At 34.5% G+C, this 19,310-nt stretch overlaps 2 protein-coding genes across 3 annotated transcripts; both read left to right on the top strand.

Moving 5' to 3' along the window:
- Positions 1-1,401: 1,401 nt before the first annotated feature.
- Positions 1,402-1,974, top strand: LOC108468673 (uncharacterized). The gene is made up of 2 exons (XM_017769542.1): positions 1,402-1,644; positions 1,735-1,974. The coding sequence occupies exons 1-2, from the start codon at positions 1,402-1,404 to the stop codon at positions 1,972-1,974; spliced, it is 483 nt and encodes a 160-aa protein (XP_017625031.1).
- An 11,213-nt stretch (positions 1,975-13,187) lies between these two features.
- On the top strand, positions 13,188-18,971 carry LOC108470259 (uncharacterized). 2 transcript variants are annotated; one of them, XM_053018010.1, is made up of 6 exons: positions 13,188-13,978; positions 14,582-14,633; positions 15,578-15,661; positions 18,207-18,271; positions 18,418-18,576; positions 18,665-18,971. In XM_053018010.1, the coding sequence occupies exons 1-6, from the start codon at positions 13,307-13,309 to the stop codon at positions 18,665-18,667; spliced, it is 1,035 nt and encodes a 344-aa protein (XP_052873970.1). In that variant the 5' UTR covers positions 13,188-13,306; the 3' UTR covers positions 18,668-18,971. The 2 variants fall into 2 exon arrangements, with proteins under 2 accessions (XP_052873970.1, XP_017627040.1); XM_017771551.2 differs by having other exon boundaries at positions 13,191-13,978; positions 18,668-18,971.
- The last annotated feature ends 339 nt before the right edge of the window (positions 18,972-19,310 follow it).

The raw sequence follows: 19,310 nt of genomic DNA, 5'->3' as shown, positions 1-19,310 counted from the left end.
GTTTGTTGAGGGCTTTTCAGTAATTGTTGCACCCTTAACTAAGTTGTTGAGGAAAGGGGTACCATTTGTTTGGACGGACAAGCAACAAGAGAGTTTTGGAAAACTTAAGAAAGTTTTAACTGAGGCCATTGTGTTGATTCAGCCAGTGCCTAGGAAGGAGTTTACGGTTTATAATGACGCGTCGCAGGTGAGCTTAGGATGTGTATTGATGCAAGAAGGAAAGGTGGTTGAGTATGAGTCACAGCAACTTAAGACTCACGAGGTGAACTACCCAACCAATGATTTAGAGCTAGCTGCGGTGGTTTTTGCACTAAAGATATGGAGGCATTACTTATACGGGGAGAAATGTATAATTTATTCGGACCACAAGAGTTTGAAGTACCTCCTTACCCAAAAGGAGCTAAACCTTAGGCAGCGTAGGTGGGTGGAATTATTGAAGGATTATGATTGTATGATTGAATACCACCTTGGAAAAGCAAATGTGGTAGCCGATGCATTGAGTTGTAGGCCTAAGTCAGAATTGAGGGCTATGCTCCCCCGATTAAGCTTGTTAGAGGATGGTAGCTTGTTAGCTGAGCTTCAAGTAAAGCCAATGTGGGTCGAGCAGATAAGGAGTAAGCAGTTGATGGATGAGACCTTGGGTGTTCGTTTTAGACAAGTAGAGAATGGGAAGACATCGGACTTTAGGATAAATAGTGAAGGAGTGTTGTGTTTCTGTAGGAGAATGTGTATACCTAAGGATAGTGATCTAAGACAGTCTACTCTACGAGAAGTACATAGCAGCCTCTATGCTATGTGTCCTGGCAGAAACAAGATGTATCGGAACTTGTTTGAGCTTTACTGGTGGCCTGGACTTAAGTGCGAGATTATGGAGTTAGTAAGTAAGTGTTTGGTCTGTTAAAAGTGAAGGCGGAACATCAGCTGCCTTTGGGATTGCTTCAGCCAGTAAAGATTCCACTCTAGAAGTGGGAAAGGATCAGTATGGACTTTTTTAGTGGGCTACCCTTGACGCCTACTAAGAAAGATTTGATATGGGTTATAGTGGATCGGTTAACCAAGTTTGCCTATTTTGTACCGGTTTGCACTGACTACTCGTTGCAAAAGCTGGCTAGGTTGTATGTGGCAGAGATTGTAAGATTGCATGGAGTGTCGGTATCCATAATATCTGATAGGGACCCACATTTCACTTTGTGATTTTGGAAGAAGTTGCATGAGGCATTGGCTACTAGGTTGAACTTCAGTACGGCTTTCCACCTTCAAACTGATGGACAGTCGTAAAGGGTGATCCAAGTATTGGAAGATATGTTGAGGGGATGCGTGATTGAGTTCTAAGGTAGCTGGGAGGACTATTTACCGTTAGCCGAATTAGCGTACAATAATAGTTACCAAACAAGCATTGGGATGGCTCCATACGAAGCACTGTATGGGCAAAGGTGTCAAACTCCAACATGTTGGACGGAGTTGGGCGAACGAAGAGTTTTGGGGCCTGGGTTAGTAGCCAATACTGAGGATAAGGTAAAATTGATTCAGGATCGTTTGAAGGAGGCCTCGGATAGGCAAAAGTCGTATGGTGACTTTAAGCGTCGAGAGATAAAGTTTGCAATGGGGGACTCAGTTATCCTTAAGGTCTCTCCTTGGAAGAAGGTATTAAGGTTTGGACGAAAGGGGAAGCTAAGCCCAAGGTTCATTGGGCCATATCGAGTTGTAAGGCGGATTGGGCCAGTCGCTTACCAGCTGGAGTTACCTCCTCAACTAAGCCAGATCCACGACGTATTTCATGTTTCCATGCTAAGGCGGTATCGCTCGGATCCTTCACATGTCGTGGCGGTTGAAGAAATTGACGTCAGGCCAGACCTAACTTTCGAGGAAGAGCCCATACAAATAATTGGTCGAGATGTCAAAGAGCTGACAAGGAAGTCCGTTCCATTAGTCAAAGTGCTTTGGCAGAATCACAAAACTGAGGAAGCTACTTAGGAACCTGAGGAAGCGATACGACACCAATATCCTCAACTGTTTGAATCAGGTAAAATTTCGAGGACGAAATTTTTTTTTAGGGGGTAGAGTTGTAACGCCCCAAAATCCCGAAATCCAAAAGTCCCGAAATCTTGAATTTTATTTTTTTTATACTTAGCAATTCCGATTAAGTGTTAATTACGCAAGGGTAGGTCTTGGTCAAGGTTTGAGTTCGAATTAAGGGGTAGAAGAGATTATAATTTAATTATTAAAAGAATCAGGGTTGGCAAGTAGTTGGGCTTAAATAAAGATAAGGGAAAATAGCATCAAAAAGCCTTGTGGAAGAGTGGCTAAGTGACGCCACTTAGAGTGTAGGGAGGTGGCGTTAAAAGCTAGCAATGAGGTCTAAGGTTTGAATCCTAACTTAGTGTTTTTAGAAGTTTAATTTTGGCCTTCTAGAAGGTTGGAAGTGGCATGGAAATGGACTTCAAGGGAAGTGTTTAGGAGAGAAATCTGAGGAAAAGATCAAGGGGTTATCAGGGAGAAAAACAAAGGAGATAAGAAGTGATGAGCAAGTGGAGCCGAAATGGGAACTTGGGCTTGAGGATTTCGGCCATAACGTTATAAATAGGCACCGAATGCAAGGGTATGAGGCTAATGCCGAAATCTTTTTCTCACATTGTTGCCAAAAACCCTATTCCCTAAAAGCCGAAAACCCTTTTGTTTTCTTCCTTTTTTTCTGTCGATTTCTCTAAAAGTCAAAAACCCTTATTCTCCTTTTTATTTTCCTTGTGCCGATTTCTTTGTTTCACTTTTGGGTTTAGCCGATTCTTCTTCATCTCTCCCTTGGTGCCGAATAAGCAATTGTTGCCATCCAAATCTCTAGAGCTGAATACTCTCTGACCAAATCTAGTGTAAGTGTTATTCTTCCATTCAGTTTTCTTTACTAAGCATCGAATATTGTCCCTCACTCTTTCTAATCAACTATGGTAGGGAATTAGTATCGGATCTCGGATCTTAGCTCATTGTCGAATTGCTCCTTAGGTGTTGCAGTAATCCTCTCCCATTGGCTAAGGTGGCCGAATGTTCATAGTTAAGGTAAGAGGACTTGTGTTGGATACGAGTCATTTATTATTCTGGCTTTAATGAGTAAGATTAATGCAGATCTAGGGAGTACGTGATCAAGGAAAGCTATTAAGGATTGGTGTTCAAGGTAAGGTTAAGGTGAGGTTTCGGTTTTTGGGTAGAATATGGATTAAGCATATGATTAATGGAAGGGTGATATCGTTGTAGGTTGGTAACTAAAGGAATCGTTGCACGCTTGCTTACCATGTGTGTACATACACTGCACACACACTATGAATCGACAAAAACCGAAATGCCGAAATGCTGAAAAGTCGAAATGTTGAAAAGCCAAAAGTTTGGCTATGGTAGTCTTGCGAGTGCGCGAACACTCGTAAAGGGGAAACCAATAGGTTGCCTGAGAACCACAGGTGATTCTGTGGACTTGGGTTGTGATTTGGCCATACGGGCCAGAATGGGCTAAATGGGCCCAATGGGCTGTTGGGCCTGTAATAGGCAAAAACTAAATATTGATGCTATGTGATAGGAATTTGTATGTGAGAATGAATATGAATGTGATTGGGCCTAACGATCTATATAAATGTGATTTGGGCCTAATGGGCCATATACAGGTGATTTGGGCCTAATAGGCCATATACAGGTGATTTGGGCCTAATGGGCCCTATGGATATGATTGGGCTTAATGGGCCAAATACAGGTATGTGAATTTGTTTAGGTGTTGTAAGGAGTTTTGGGCCTAGTATATTATAACTACATAAGACTTAATTAATATATTGCGACCGTGGACAAGTCAAAGGGTTAAGGTGTGGCAACGGGTATATGTATGTCTAGAATTGGATCTAGGGAGAGCTTGGTACTTAAACGGTCTTAATGACCTACCTTCTCTTCTCTAGAATCCTACCTGGTGCTTAGTATTCATTCATCTTAGCTCGCGGGACTTGTTAACGGGTCAAGGTAAGTGAAAACTATAATTAATAGAAAATTACCGAAATGCCCCCAAGGGAAAAAATGAACAAAATACCCCTAGGTGTTGAATGTAAGTTTTATGGATGTGACATGCATACATATGATGTTCTGCTTAGGTTGCATTTAGGGTGGGAACTATGGAACGGAGGAAGTATATGAGGATCGCATGGTTGCCTGACAATCGTGGATCCCCAGACGGCTTTTAAAGCCTAATATGTAAATGAAGGTACTTCCGTAACCGGGCTACCATTGGTGTGTGGGCTAGGTGGGTCGATATCTATATCCCCACATGGTGTGACGAGGGACAGAGCTGGTGTGTAGCGAATGGATAATTTGGATAGGATTGCATTGCATGTTTGATGATTTCTCTTTGAATGCTTGTTTTTCATCGAGGGTTGTACACACTGAGTTTGCGAAAACTCACCCCCTCATTTATTTTATTTTCAGGTGATGCTCAGTAGAAGATTTGATGTTTGGAGGGACTTTGGGTGGCCGGCTAGCAAGATAATTTGGACTTGGTTTTTTTTAAGCATTTAAGTTTTTTTTATTTCTTTTTAAGTGTGTTCAGACCAGATTGTAATAAGGTTTTCATTATGTTATTGTTACTTGAATTATTATTATTATTTTCATTGTAATTATGAGAAGTTGAACATGGATTTCTTAAATTATAGTATGTTTCTACGTTTCCGCAACTAAGTTTTTTTTTTTAAAATCAAATGTTTTAAATAAGGCTTTCGTAATTGGAAGGTTTTTTTTTAGTTAATTAGGGTTTCTTTTATTTTAAGAAGGGTTTTCAATGAAAACACGATTTTCACTAAAACACTTCAATGTGACACGCCGAATTCGGCAATAACGTCCGGGCCGGGTTTGGGGTGTTACCGTTGGGCTATGGCATCATATGGTAAGACATAAATAAAGGTTATTACCTAATGTGGTTTCTATGTGACCCAAAGGATAAGAGGCAAACCTCACGTAATGCAAGTTTAGGCAAATCCTTAGTGTAAATACGCCAAATGAGGGATGTCTTTGTGGAAATCTTTGTAAAGAATGCCTCTGTAGCGATCTCTGAAAGAAAAGACTTTGTTGTGAGTACTAAAGGAAAATGGATGCCTTTGTGGCAATCTTAGTGAAAGAAACGCCTTTATGGCAATCTTTTTAAAGGGCGCATTTGTGGCAATTTTTGAAAAGAAAGTCTTTATGGTAAGTACTAAATGAAAATGGATGACTTCGTGGCAATCTTATGGAAAGAAATGCCTTTGTGGCAATCTTTGTAAAGGAAGCCTTTGTGGAGATCTCTGTTAAAGGAAGACTTTGTGGTGATCTCTCTTAAAAGAAGCCTTTATGGCGATCTCTATTAAGGAAAACTCTTGTGACAATCTCTATAAAGGAAGTCGTTGTGGTGATCTCTGTTAAAGAAAGTCTTTATGGAAATCTTTGTAATGGAAGCCTTTGTGGCTACCTTTGAAAAGGAACGGCTTCGTGGCATAGTTTAAAATAATTTCCCTTATGGCAATCATTTGAAGGCAACGCCTCTATGGAAAATCCTGAATGAAAGGAAAGGAATTCTAGGTGATCTTTGAAGGAATGGCATATACGGTATTCTAAAGGAATAATGTGTATGGCGAACTCTAATAGTAAGGCCCCATAACGTTAAGATGAGTCCCGCATAGTACTAAGGTACGAACAGTGAAGCTGGAATGTGCCAGAGTACGTGACGCATCAAGAGTATTTTGCTTGTATGGTCCTTTGAAATATAAATGATTAAGGAACAAGGTAAGGGCAAAGGAGTACGTGAATGAGGTAACGTATATATGAGAGATAAGTGATGATCTCAGGGCAAGGTATAGCTTCTATGGCTTAAGGAATGGAACCTTAACGGTGTACTCACCACAGTCAAGGATAATAACAAGGGTATAGACAATGGAGTCTCTGATTACGACTCAAGTAATTAAGAGTTTACTTACAAAGTTCTATCTAACTCACCTTTGTGGTTTTATGTCAAAGGTAACATGAATGATCGAAAAACCACCAAATAAACATAATGTCATGCGTTAAATGAAAACGACCAAAGCATAATTACGCACACAATTTACTATTATGACATACTTAAATATTCATGCAATATTTACCAACTCAATTAGCTTATTAATCACATATTTATGCATACATCACATATCGTAATATTTCATTTAATGATAAATTAGCACTTGAGGCCATGAACATTCTTTGAAAAAAAATTCGAAAAAAAAATTCGTGCAAAAAAAATTAGTCTCCATTCAAAATTCAAGGAGTGAATATTTATCTTTGCAAGTGAAAAAAAATTCGTGAAAAAAAATTGTTTAAGTTCTTGTTACTGAGTTTGAAAGTTCTACTTTCTGCCCAAAATCAACAACCTACCATTCGGCCACACTCTATTCTTTTAATTTCTTATTTCAAGCCTACCTTTTGTCCTACAACATTCCTACTCAAAACCGAACATCAATTTTACAAGCCAACCTACAACAACTACTTCTAAGTTTAAATAGTTCCTTAAGAACTTAGAGAGGAAGAAGTGAGCGAAAAAAGGCACGAGAGTTGTGAGCTCATCCGAGTGAAGAAAAATCCTTTAAAAGAGTGTAAACACAAGTGTGAGTGAAAATTTGTTATTTTTCTTTCCGAGTGAACTTGTGAGAATTTGTGGTGAGGTTTGTGTGGGTAAAGTACTATGTCAATAATTTCAAAAGAAATGTGGCAACTGGAGGAGGAGTGCTAGATTTTACACTCCAAACCTTTACACATGAAATGGAGCATCTATTTGATCGAAAACTCTAACCCATCAAGAAACGATTAGAACGTGTCGAAGAACGGGGCCAGCGAGAAAGATCCCTACAAAAGTAAATTTCTTCGAGTCAAAAGACAGAGTCAAGATCTTCATGGAGACAAACTTTCAATAACTATGTGGGAAGAGACTTATATCGATATTCTTATTCATCAAGGAATCGAGTCGGTATAAAGCAAATCACGAGTTTGAAACCGTTCAAGGCTACCAACTAGAAGGCAGAAATTTCTCTTCAAATGTTTCAAAATATTCATCTACGGAGAATTCCTTACAGAAAAGTGAACGTGTTTCATATTCATCCATGAAGGGTCAATCTCGAAGAGATGATCATGTTTTGTATGAAGATTCGTATTCATCCATGAAAGGTCAATCTCGAAGAGATGATCATTTTTGTATGAAGATTCTTTCTCTCTTTCCCAACGAAAGCCTACTTTTTTTGAATCTTTTATGTTAATTTCTTCTTGTAACAAAAGAAAGCAAGAAAAAGAAATCGAGAGAAGAAAAAAAGACATGGAAGAAAAAGAAAAGGAAATAAAAAGAGAATGTGTGAGAAAAGAGAATGAAAAAGAAAACAAAATTGCAAAATCATGTGAGCAAGAAAAGAAAGTTGAAAAAGAAAGAGAGATTGAAGAAAGAAAAGAAAGTGTCTAAGAAACGAGTGTAGTTGTTGAAAAAGAAAGCAAAATAAAGAATGAAAGTGAGTTTTCAACAAAAAAAAAGAGATCGTGGAAAAAGAAAGAGAGCCTGAAAAAGAAATGAGTGGAAAAGGTGAAAGTGAGCAAGAAAATGTGAGTAATGTTTCTACTAACCAACATGCGAGTTGTTCTCATATTATTTCTTCTTTTCAAGATTCTAGAAATTCAAATGACAAGTTTCAACTTCATTACCTTCCCGATGAGAGACGATTCCATTTGATCGAAAAAGGTAAGTTTAAAGGTGAAGTTATTCCACAGTGCTCAAAGGTAAGCAAGGTAAGGAATCTTTAGTTATTGAATCACAACAACCAAATTTGAATGCTGTTGAGATAAATACCGATGAGTTAGTTTTCAAAAGATCTCCTCACTATGTTTTGATTAATTTTTGTTCGTCTATTATTGTTAATGACTTTGTTTCAACTAATGCCATGAAAAGTTTTCGCAATGATAAGTTTGTTGTTGGCAATTCTATTGAAGACGTTCGATTAAATTGGCATAAACAAAGTGTGGTTATGTGTGATAAAGATTAGTCACATACAAAGTTTGATTTGAATGATTGTCATATTTTGATTGATGGTGATTTCGTGTTACGTAGTGGTACGACACGTTTGCTTATTAAAGGGCTTGACATTGGCAAGATTTTTGATGAAATACGAATAAATCATCCCAAACAAAATTTGGGTTTTAGTGATAAAAGCTTGACGTGTCAAATGCATAATCTGTTTGTGTGTGATGAAAATTCGAATTTGCTGATTTGTTGTGTAAATTTCGCATATTTGTGTAAGTTTGTTCGAATAAAACTTGAGTATATGATTGTTTGAATTTGTTTTTTCCTTCATCTTCTTTATTTGGCATGTATGACTTTTTGATGAAAATGAAATTTCTGTGGCATTGAGACACAAATGATCAAAATTATGTGTTCAAATCCGGAGTACGTTTCCATAAGTCGATGTTAAGTGAAGATATGAATGCTGCTGGTTTGCAAAGTCAAGCTTACATTTTTTATTTCGGAGGATGTCCTATATTTTGGTTTAAAAGATTTAATCATGTTTTGCAAGATTATGTTTCTCAGTTGCTACATGATTTTTCTGAGTTGCAGGCCATGACACTTTCGAGTCAACTTGAGAAGGTAAAAATAATTATTGTATTTGATCCCGGTGATCATTGGGGATTTGCGAATTGGAATATTGTTAACTCTCAAATACTTAGTAATTCCGGTTTGTTGTCTTCATTTCAATTTTTGATTCATGACAAAAAGGTAAGTTCAATTTCCATTTTTGATCCCAGTATAAGAACATTTGTTCAAATTGTGCATAACGATTCTGAAAGTTCTTTCGAGTTCATCATCCATGCTGTCACTAACCTCTTTCATTTTTGTGAAGGTGACATTTGGAAATGGATTCCTCCTAAAGAGGGAGGGCAAGCGTCTAATCTATTTCATTTTCGAGACTTGTGTAGTTTTCAAGTTTATGACGATGAAAAAAATTTTCGCGAGCAAGTGGCCGAATTTGAGGACAAATCGTCTTCAAGAGGAAGGGTATGATGTGAACCCGGTCGCATCATGTTATGACGTAACTCGACGCCATCAAGATTGGCCTAAACTTGAGGGGCCCAAGTGCAAGATGAAACATCACATAGGCCTGATTGATTATTGGGCCAATGTTTTTAAGGACTTTTTAATTTAATTAAGTTTATTTAAATTAATAAGTTTGCATATTTTAATTTTAACTTGCACTTTGTGTGTTTTGCATTTAATAAAGTAATACATTATGTAACTTTCATGTTAGTTAAGTATGCATCATAAATAATGACTTGCATTATGTAACTCCCATGTTAGTTTAAGTCTGCATTATTGAATTAAGTTTTGCATTAAATAACTCATTTATTTATTTAGTTTGCATTATAAACCATGCATTTAAGCATCTTAGTTAATTGAGTTGTTAGAATAAATGCTTATTTTAATTAATCTAGTTGCTGGAATAATTTATTGATGCATGAGTTTTGAGCTTATTTAATTAAGCTAAGTGTTTAATGTGTTTTGTGTTTAATAAGTGTTTAAAAGTGTTTAATATGTTTGTTTTAATGTGTTTAATTGCAAGTGTCTTTTTAGCTAGAAACTGTTACATTCAAGGGTTGTTACAAATTGATTAATGTAACTTTTCAAGAGAATTTCGGTTACATACAAGTGGGAACATTATTCTTCATTAAAATGAGCTGTTATCATCAATTAAAGGGAGCATTACACATCCTTAAATTCGGCAACAGCCTTTTCCATCTTCCATAACCGATTGTTGATTAAATGATCACTTGATGAGTTAATTTTCCATTAAAGTTGCTGGTGTCCATTCGGTTGACCAAGGAGACTTCAAAAGTTTTTCCTAAGTATTCAAGTCCATTGATTCAGCTTAATTAAAGTGTATTGAAGATTGGAGTTATTAGGTTCAGAATTCAAGAGTTTTTGAGCTTTATTTCAACTCATTATTAGCTCATTAAGATGATCACATGTGACCATTTGGCTAGCCTCTTTTAACACTATCAATAGTTGTAATCTACCTATTGTAAGAGAACCTTTTTGCTGAATTTATGTTAAACTTGAGTTTTGTGAGTTATCCAATTCTCTTTGTTCTTTTGAAACAGATTTGACTTATCAAGCATTGCTTGTGGCGTCTATCCTTTCCATTGTTAATCGAACTTATCACTTTCGAGTGTGGCGTTCATATACCTTTGGTTCCTATCACTAATTGATAGTGGGTCAAGGTTTATCGTTTGTTGTTTTCCTTAAACCGTAAAACACCTAAGAGCAATTTAAGATTCGGGTCAACAATCTAATATTATTAGTTATTTTTCGGCCTTAGTAAATTATCCATTTTCTTTGTTTTTAACCACTTTGCTATCCTATTTTTAAAACTCATTTCCTTCTTTCTTCACTGTATTGTTGTTTAAACTTATCTTGTCTTGAAACGAAGAACAACTTACTCAAATTCACGATTAGGCATCTAAACGACTCGAATCATCACCGAAACGAGTTCGTATCACGTACACAATTTACTAATATGACATACTTAAATATTCATGCAATATTTACCAACTCAACTAGCTTATTAATCACATATTTATGTATACATCACATACCGTAATATTTCATTTAATGATGAATTAGCACTTGAGGCTATGAGCATAAGAGTGGGCTCTACCACCACACATTGGATACATGGATCTCCAACACACTAATGACTCAATGAGTCAAACATATCCCAAAAGTGTAGCATGTAGCTAACATTTTCCAACACACCAACATATCCTGCTGAATGGAGTCGAGCTCACATTCCCTTATCTTTGCAAAATTGTCCCGGCTTAACGCTCCAAAAACACAACACAAGGGTGAGTACTCACAAATCTTATGGCATGCCAACTATATCTAACCGTCTCAAAGATCACAAGGCCAAAATATCCATAATTAAACACACATTTTACCTATTGTTTTCTACACACTTTCACTGCATATTCACATTATAAGCACAACATCATCAATGTCATATGACATGTATAACATACCCACAATTAACACATTCACAATAGTTATCACAAGCATATTTCACATGTCATAGTATCACATTTTAATTCTCAATTCCACCTATAATCATATATTTCACAAATTAAACAAGGGGTATGAGAAAGCTTACACTCAAAACTTAGAGTAGGGGTTTAGGCTACTCCTAAGCTCCCAAATTCCACAATGAATTGTGCCTACTAGCAGTGATTCCAAACACTTACCGTTCACACTTTCGCCTAGTCGCTGAAAGTCTAAACTAGATTTCCTTTCCTTTTGCCTTGCTCGTCGAAGGCTTCAACGGTTTCGATTACTTACCCAAAACAAATCACATAACAAACATAATTATCATTCAGCCATAGATTCATAATTATTATTCAGCCATAGATTCTCTTCAGACTGAAATTTCGACTAGTTTAGCTGAAACATAAAAACCTCAACTCCTACTCGCTCTTATTTAATAAAACTGATTCTAATCGTCTAATTATATATCTAAGAATAATTCCCAACCTTCAAACTATACAGAACTACACGGATTCATGGTTCCAAAATTTTGACATACAATGGTAATTTTCACGAAAACTCAATAAAACCTTAGAACTCTTTAACAAAACTTGAGGGAAAGTTTAGAAACCAACTAATCACATCAAAACAAGTTGAAAAACACTTTGAAACATCGTTTTCATTCAAAATCCTGAATTCCACCATTAACGATCCAATTTTCGGCATTTATTCAAAAAATTTGATTCAATAGATAAAAACCTAATTTAAAAGGCTAGATATCATCAAAAACTAATATGAAAACAAATCATTACCTTCGATGAGAGAAAAATGAATGTTTGGTTGAAAATCCAAAAAACCCACAAGTTTGAGAGATAACAAAATTAATGGTGTTTTTGGTGTTTCTCTTTGAATTTGGGAGGGATTTGGTGTTTGGGATTTGATAGAATTAAAAAAGATTAGAGTTGGAAAGATCAAAATAGATGAATGAGGTTTGAGGTTTCAAGGGACGGCACAAATAGGTGAGAATGCTATTTTTTTCTCTAATTGTCAAAATAGGTGAAAAAGGGGGAAAATTGGGTTGATTTAAAACTTCATACATTTGCTTTAAAACTACTCTTAATTTAATTCCTTTTACAAAACAATCCTCTTTTTTAAAATTGAAGGTCTTTTCTACCTTATTTTCAAAAATTGATTTAACTATAAAAAAGCCATATACGAACACATTTTCGGTTTACCATGCTTCAAATTTTCAAACACATTTTGAACTAAAATTCCTAAATTACCCTCAAAACTACTAGGCTCAATTTTGAGGTGTGATAACGACCTTATTCTACGCACGTTTCATATCAACAACTTAAAAAAATACTAATATTTATAATTAAAATATCCATATTTTATCTTGTAAAACATTTACTATAAAATATTTATAAATTGTAATATTTATTATTACAATATTAATATAAATATTGTTAATAATATATTAATAATATTTAAATTTTAAAACATTATTGTTAAAATTTATTATTAAGATAAGATTGCAATATTAAATGATTTATTAAAACAATAAATTATATTAGTTATATTAATAATTTACTATATTGTTAAATATAAATAATTAAATATGTATGTTTAATAATATTCACCATTATGATTTTTTATTAATATTTTATATTTTTAAAAATTAAAATAAAAATTATTAATATAATAATGTTAGATTTAATTCAAATCAATTGTGATATAAAAATAAAATTACTGAGTTTTTTTAAAAAATGATTTATCCTTGACAAGGGTAAATCAATTTAATTTTGATTTATTAAACAATTTTTCATGAAACAAACACATAAAAATATAAAGAAGAAAAATAATTTCGTAAGTCATTTTCTTCGCCTAGAGGAAAATTCTTATTAAAACCTCAAGTTTTTAAAAATTTTAATTGTACATTTGAAAATTCTAACTAAACCCCAAAATTTAAAAATTATTATTAAATCTTAAATTTTTTAAAACTTTCAATTAAACTATTTTTTAATAATTTAAATTTTTATAAAACTTCTAAAATTTTTGAAAATGGTCACTAAAACTCTTTAAATTTTTAAAAATTTTAATTAGATCTGATCCGCAGCTTTTATCCAATAGAGACTAGAAGTAAAACGACATCGTTTACATTACCGTTCACCGATGAGGTTCTTACAAATCGATAATACGGAAATTAAATCACACATACCCTTCTTCTCGCATTGAATGCTGTTGCGATTCCCACAAAATCAGTTAGCAAAGACAAAAAAGAAAAAAAAAATGGAAGAAGAGAAGGCTGCAGCTTACTACGACGAGCTTACCAGGAAAGGTGAGGGAGCGGCCAGATTCAAGCGAGGCCTCGGTTTCTCCTCTTGCGATGATCAACACGATACGGTTCCTCAAAGAGGCACAACCTTTGTCTCTTCATCTTCATCCTTCCTCAGCAGTTTCGTCAGGGCCTCGAGTCCTACCACCGCTTCCAAGCTTGAGAAAGAATCTCAACTTCAATCGATCCAACATAAGCTAAAGAAGAAGCCGGAAAGAGAAGCTAGGGTTTCGGCGAGAACCAACGTGGAGAGAGACGGAGATAAGCATTCGAGGAGGCGAAGCAGCAGCACGAGTAGGGAGAAATACTGGGAAAAGGATAGAGAGAGAAGGAAGCGGAGAAGGAGTAGGTCGCCTCGTAGAGATCGGAGGAGGAGTGGGAGTAGAGATCGCCGGAGGAGGAGTAGGTCGCCTTGTAGAGAAGGGAAATTGGAGCGGAGGAAGCGGAGCAGGAGTTTGTCGCCGCGGGAGTCATGGAGGTCAGAGAGGCATGGGACGAGAGAGGGGAAATCCAAGAAACATAAAAATGGAGCTGTTGATTATTCGCTGTTGATCCAAGGTTACGATAGTATGGTATGAAGTTTTTACAGTTTTTTCTGTTATGTTCTTTTCTTTAATAGTCATATACAATGTATTATCTACTTCGTCTAGCTCAGTACATTTATGATTGCTGCTGGTTTTTTTGAAAGAATCGATGTCCTCACCGCTTATTCTTCTCTTTATCAAGTGGTATTATCGATTAAATTTAGCTAGATTTTTATGATTCAGTGTACGATAAGAAAGTTTGGCCCGAAGAGATTTGGAATTTTATTTTGGAAGCTATTAGTATGTCATGGAAAACGAAAATAAAACAGAGTAATATTTGAGGACATCCTAATTAAGAGTAGAACTTGGTTTAATTCTATTTATTCTATTTGAATTATATGAACCTATTTTTTATTCAATTTGCCTGATATTGGGAAATTATTTTTCTGAAATTGGAATCTTTGATTCTAACTCCTTAACGGTAAGCATAATGAATTCTATGCCTTTATTTGTGATTGGTTCTCCATTGGTTCTTTATCTTATCTCAAAGACTAAAGGGTGACTTTGTCAAGTACATTTTGTCTGCTTGGATCTTTCTGTTTAAGGCCTTTGCTTTAAGGGGTGATGAAAAGGCATTTCTTTTGTGAACAGTTGCCTCCTGAAAGAGTTAAAGCCAAGATGAAACTTCAACTTGCTGAAGCAGGTAGTTTGTCCTATTTCTTTGGGATTCCATTTTATTGTTGCTTAAGTGTTATGGGCTTCCGGGAGTGCTATGCAGTGTTTCTTGTTTTGTTGATGTTTGATACTACCAACTTAGCATTATTTTGTTTATGAGGTGAACATCTTAGTTTATCTCTGGGAAATCAATGTGATCATAAGAAATCAAGTTTAGCTAGGGGTGTGCATTTGGTCAGTTCGGTTGATTATTTCACTTTTTGGCTTTTTAAGATTTATTGACTTATAAAAGAAAAAAATATCAATTGTAGTTTCTGAATTAGAAAATAAAAGAAAAAAAGGAAAAATAATTTTTGTAACTATTTCAAAAATAAAAATAGTATTATATAATAAACAAATTATTTATATTCTAATTTTCCTAGCAATGGGGATTACTAGCCATTGCGAAATCCTTTTATCAAAAGCCTTAAATTCTCATCTCTAAGTTCTTATATTCTAAGATATCATATACATATATGTATTATCAATACTATTATTTAAACCTCTAGTTGAGTTCAAGTCAACTGGGCACCAACTCGGTTTGGAAAATTACGAAAATATCTTTTTGTATTTAGAATAAGTAATGTTATTCTAGGATACTTTAGTCTTTTTATTTATTTTTTTAAAAAAATTGAATAATAATTTGTATATGATGGAATTTGAACCCATGACTTTTGGGTCAATAAATCTTTAGCTTTACCACTCAACCAAAGCATTATCTTAAAATATTTTGTTTTATTAGTGAATATTATTTTGTGTTTCCGTTGGTTTAAAATAAATTCTTGCTGTTATGTCATCTAACTATACTGTTAATTATTAAAGACAGTGGCTGTAACCCCTCACTGGTCTTGCTAAATTAGAAGGTTTCCCTTCTGGTCTTTGTGTGTGAAGTTTTCCTCCATTCCTATATTAAGAGTTAAATTTTACATGCAGCTGAAAAGGATCCAACAACAGGCCCTGGTTGGGAACGGTTCGAGTTTGACAAAGATGCCCCTGTTGACGATGATGAAATTGAAGGTTAAACACCCATCCATATTGCCTGTTAATTGTATTTTAAAACCAGTTTTAGAAAAATCTATCAGGGTAATGTGATACTTTGGTCCATGGAAACATAGTTCCTTGCAAGTTGGTTTTTAGGTTTATAATCTCAGTGGATTGCTGTTTTCCTTCGGGTAGCTATTTAATAGGTATCTATGTTAAGTCTCATAAGTAATGATGCAGGAGCTTAATATATTTTATAATATTTTTTCACTTCAGTTTTATTTTATAATATTTATTTTAAGCATTAGATATATTTTGGACAGCTAGGAGTATTAGTTTTCTTTAGGGATTAAATCTAGGGTTAAGAATCAAACCTTATTTTCAAGAAGGTCTAGTAACCAGGGATTTAAATAGCGCTGGCAGATCGTGTCACATTTATCGCAATTGCAGGCTTAAGGGAGACTATTGTGGTCATCGCAATTGCGGGTTTAAGGGAGACTATTGCGGTCATAGCAATTGTGGCCTTAAGGGAGACTATTGCAGTCATGGAATTTTTTTAATTATTTATGATATTTTACTTTGTTTATTTATGGGTTAAAAATAATTTATTAATAATATAAGTATACCTAACAACATTTAAATAAATATACAAACAAAATATAAAATTATTTTTACTTCTACTTTCCCTTGTCTTTTCTCAGACTTGCACCTCTCCCTAAAACGATGCGTTATATATATATATATAACATTAAGAGAACACCTTGATTTTTTTTTAATTTGTTTTTTCTAACTTTCCTTTCTCTATCTTTTCTCGTTCCTTCTGTTATCTTGTTTGTACTTCTTTATCTAATCTCTTTGATAGCATCTCTCTACTCTCTTTCTCCGTCTTTTCTCCTAAAAATCCCTGCATCCTTCACTTAGCCCCATAACCATGAAAAAATATAGTAATCTAGTTTTAATAATTTGAAAGTTTTATCAATGAGAAATAATTTTTTTATATATTTTGAATTACTAAATAATTATCTATATTACATAGTATACATTATTAATTATTTATACTTGGTTAAGGATCAACCGATGATGATAACGAGTATATGTTGAGAGAGAATAACTTAACAAATATGGGATGCTATAGAATTAGATAAATTGTTAATGATGTTTATTTTTCTTGTTAATTTATTAGTACTCTTATTGTTGAATAGTTTTTGAGGCTAAGGTATTATATAATGGCTTGATTTTAGGTTTGGTTACTTGTTTCTAGAATTTTTCTCAAGTATTATATATAATTTTATAATAATTAATATTTTTAGAATTTAAAATTATGTAGTTGTATAATTACGTTTTATACTATCAAATATGATATAGGAATTATAATATAATTACACTTTATTAGGGAATTAAAATAACTACTAATTACTGGAGAGTAGTTACTGCCTTAGTAATTATAATTTCATTCAATTACTCTGTGGTGTCAAAATACACCTAATGGTTATCTGATCGATTTGCCTTTAGATATCTGTGGTGTCCAAATACACCTTTAATGGTTATGCGATCGATTTGCCTTCAAATTTTCATGTCAACCCAGTTTTTAATGTTTCTAACCTGTATTCTTTTGAGGGTTTCAATGGAGATATTGCTAAAATTTCAGACCAGGTGCACTGACTTCCTAAGGTTTAGATTGAGGTTTTTGAAGATGTGTTGGATGTTAAAGAAGTGAGGTTTAGAAGCGGTAATAACTATAGGAGATTTTTGGATGGCTAGGATTAGTTTTTAAGGCTTAAATCTAGGGTTAAGAATAAAACTTTATTTGCAAGGTCTAGTAACTTGCAAAAAAAAAAAAAGAAGTCTGTTATAATAAGCTGTAACATATTTACAACCAGAACAACATTATTATCTTTGAATTAATTTAAGGAACTAAAGGTTTTCTTAAACCTCGAGAGTTTAAACTTCTTTCTACTTGTTTTTCAGTCCTAATTCTGCTAATTTACTGCTGTTTCCCCCCCTAATCCACGCCATATATGGGACTTAAAACAAAAAAATTCATATATACTCGGTGTCAGGAGTTGATCAAGGCTGAGCAGAAAATGAAGATTATTGGTTTCCCCTAAATTTTTATATAAACTAAAGTTGCTTTCATCTCTTCAATTGAGAATGTCCCTAACTTAGTTTCGTAAGCTTCTTTCTTGCCACGCAACCGTGTAAGACTTTAGGCCCTTTCAAGTCTAAAATCCTGGGAGCATGTAAAGTCGTCTGCACCCTCTTCTGTTTTAGAACTTCAAATAAAGGATAAGTTGAGAACATATGTAACTTGAACTTTTGAGCTTTTACCTTAATTGAATTGAATGCCTGTTTAAGGAACTAAAGTTTCCTCTTTCCTCTTTTCTTCAAGTAATGTCTTGATTTCGTATTTGTAAACTGTCAATGTTCAATATTAAAGGGAAACTATTATATAAGTAGAGTTCACAATGAAACACATGATTGTGAGTTTAAATGGTTGTCACTGAATATGTACTTCACATTTAAAGTTATATATTTGAGTGGACTTTGTGACCTTTAGCTTGATGTGCCTCCTTGCTAGCAGTTGCTGAAGATGATGCATCATTAGTGAAGCATATTGGTCAGAGCTTTCGGTTTTCTGCCATAGAGGTGTCACATCATTCCTTTGCATCTGTTAATCATTCAAATTCCAATAGATGTTCATGCATTGCAGTTCTGCTGTACGTCTGTTGTTTGAGTTTCGTGGGAGATGATTAATTCTATTGCTCTACTATAACTGATGTGTTAATATGTAGAAAAGGAGGGAGGAGCAACTGAAAGCTGCTCATGATGAGGCCATTTTTGGCACATCAACGGCTTCTCTTTCTGTTACAGCAGATAGTGAACCAGAAGAGGAAAATCTTAAGAAGGATAGCAACGATAATGCTGTTGCTGCTGGCCTGTTAAGTGAGAAGGTGAGTGGATTCGCGGTTGCTTTGCTTTTCAAGGATTTATTTGCATATTGCATGAGAGCAATATATGATTTAGTTATCTCCATGGTAGTAGGTGCTAGCAAAGCAACCAGGTTCGTGGCGAGATCGGGTTCGTAAAGCATAGAGAAGGAAGGGCAAAAAGATGCATTGTTTGACTCAACGATAGTGGATATTGGCAGTGACAAATGGTAACCATCTGCTTTCAACATCGCAGCAGGCGATCAGGTAGTCAATTGAGTTCTGAAAGCATATTCATCCAAACTGAAATTGTTCATTAAAAGCTATCCTCTGAGAAATTGAGTTCTGAAAGCTTTTGTGAAAAAGAAAATGTTTGGTGTACAAAATTTGTATTTTAAACATCTTCATGCGTTAAGAAATTCTATCATATGCATATGTGTGTGTGTGAGAACTATATATTTAAAACATAGAAAGTTTAAAAACAACATACAATAAATAATGAAATATATGGCTTGAAATTATTTCATATGTTATTATTAATTATGTACGATATTAAAATAATAAAAATGGGTTAAATTTTGAGTACAATAAAATTTAAACATGTAATTACATCATATTAAGAATATTAAATGTATTATATTTATTTGTCACATGTTGTCATCAATGTTGAGTTATTGTTGAATTGATTTTAATTCTAACTCAATTAATAATATTATTTTGTATACAATTGATGATGGGGATAAAGTATGCATAATACA

Source organism: Gossypium arboreum, chromosome 8, assembly GCF_025698485.1.
Source record: "Gossypium arboreum isolate Shixiya-1 chromosome 8, ASM2569848v2, whole genome shotgun sequence".
Lineage (NCBI taxonomy): Eukaryota > Viridiplantae > Streptophyta > Magnoliopsida > Malvales > Malvaceae > Gossypium > Gossypium arboreum.
This window is presented reverse-complemented; position numbering and strand designations above follow the sequence as displayed.

Coding starts and splice junctions, on each gene's coding strand:
- LOC108470259 (XM_017771551.2), top strand. CDS start 13,307: ATGCTGTTGCGATTCCCACAAAATCAGTTAGCAAAGACAAAAAAGAAA. Junction 14,634..15,577: donor ACTTCAACTTGCTGAAGCAG/GTAGTTTGTCCT, acceptor TTTTACATGCAG/CTGAAAAGGATCCAACAACA. Junction 15,662..18,206: donor TGACGATGATGAAATTGAAG/GTTAAACACCCA, acceptor CCTTGCTAGCAG/TTGCTGAAGATGATGCATCA.
- LOC108468673 (XM_017769542.1), top strand. CDS start 1,402: ATGGCTCCATACGAAGCACTGTATGGGCAAAGGTGTCAAACTCCAACA. Junction 1,645..1,734: donor AGGTCTCTCCTTGGAAGAAG/GTATTAAGGTTT, acceptor GTCGCTTACCAG/CTGGAGTTACCTCCTCAACT.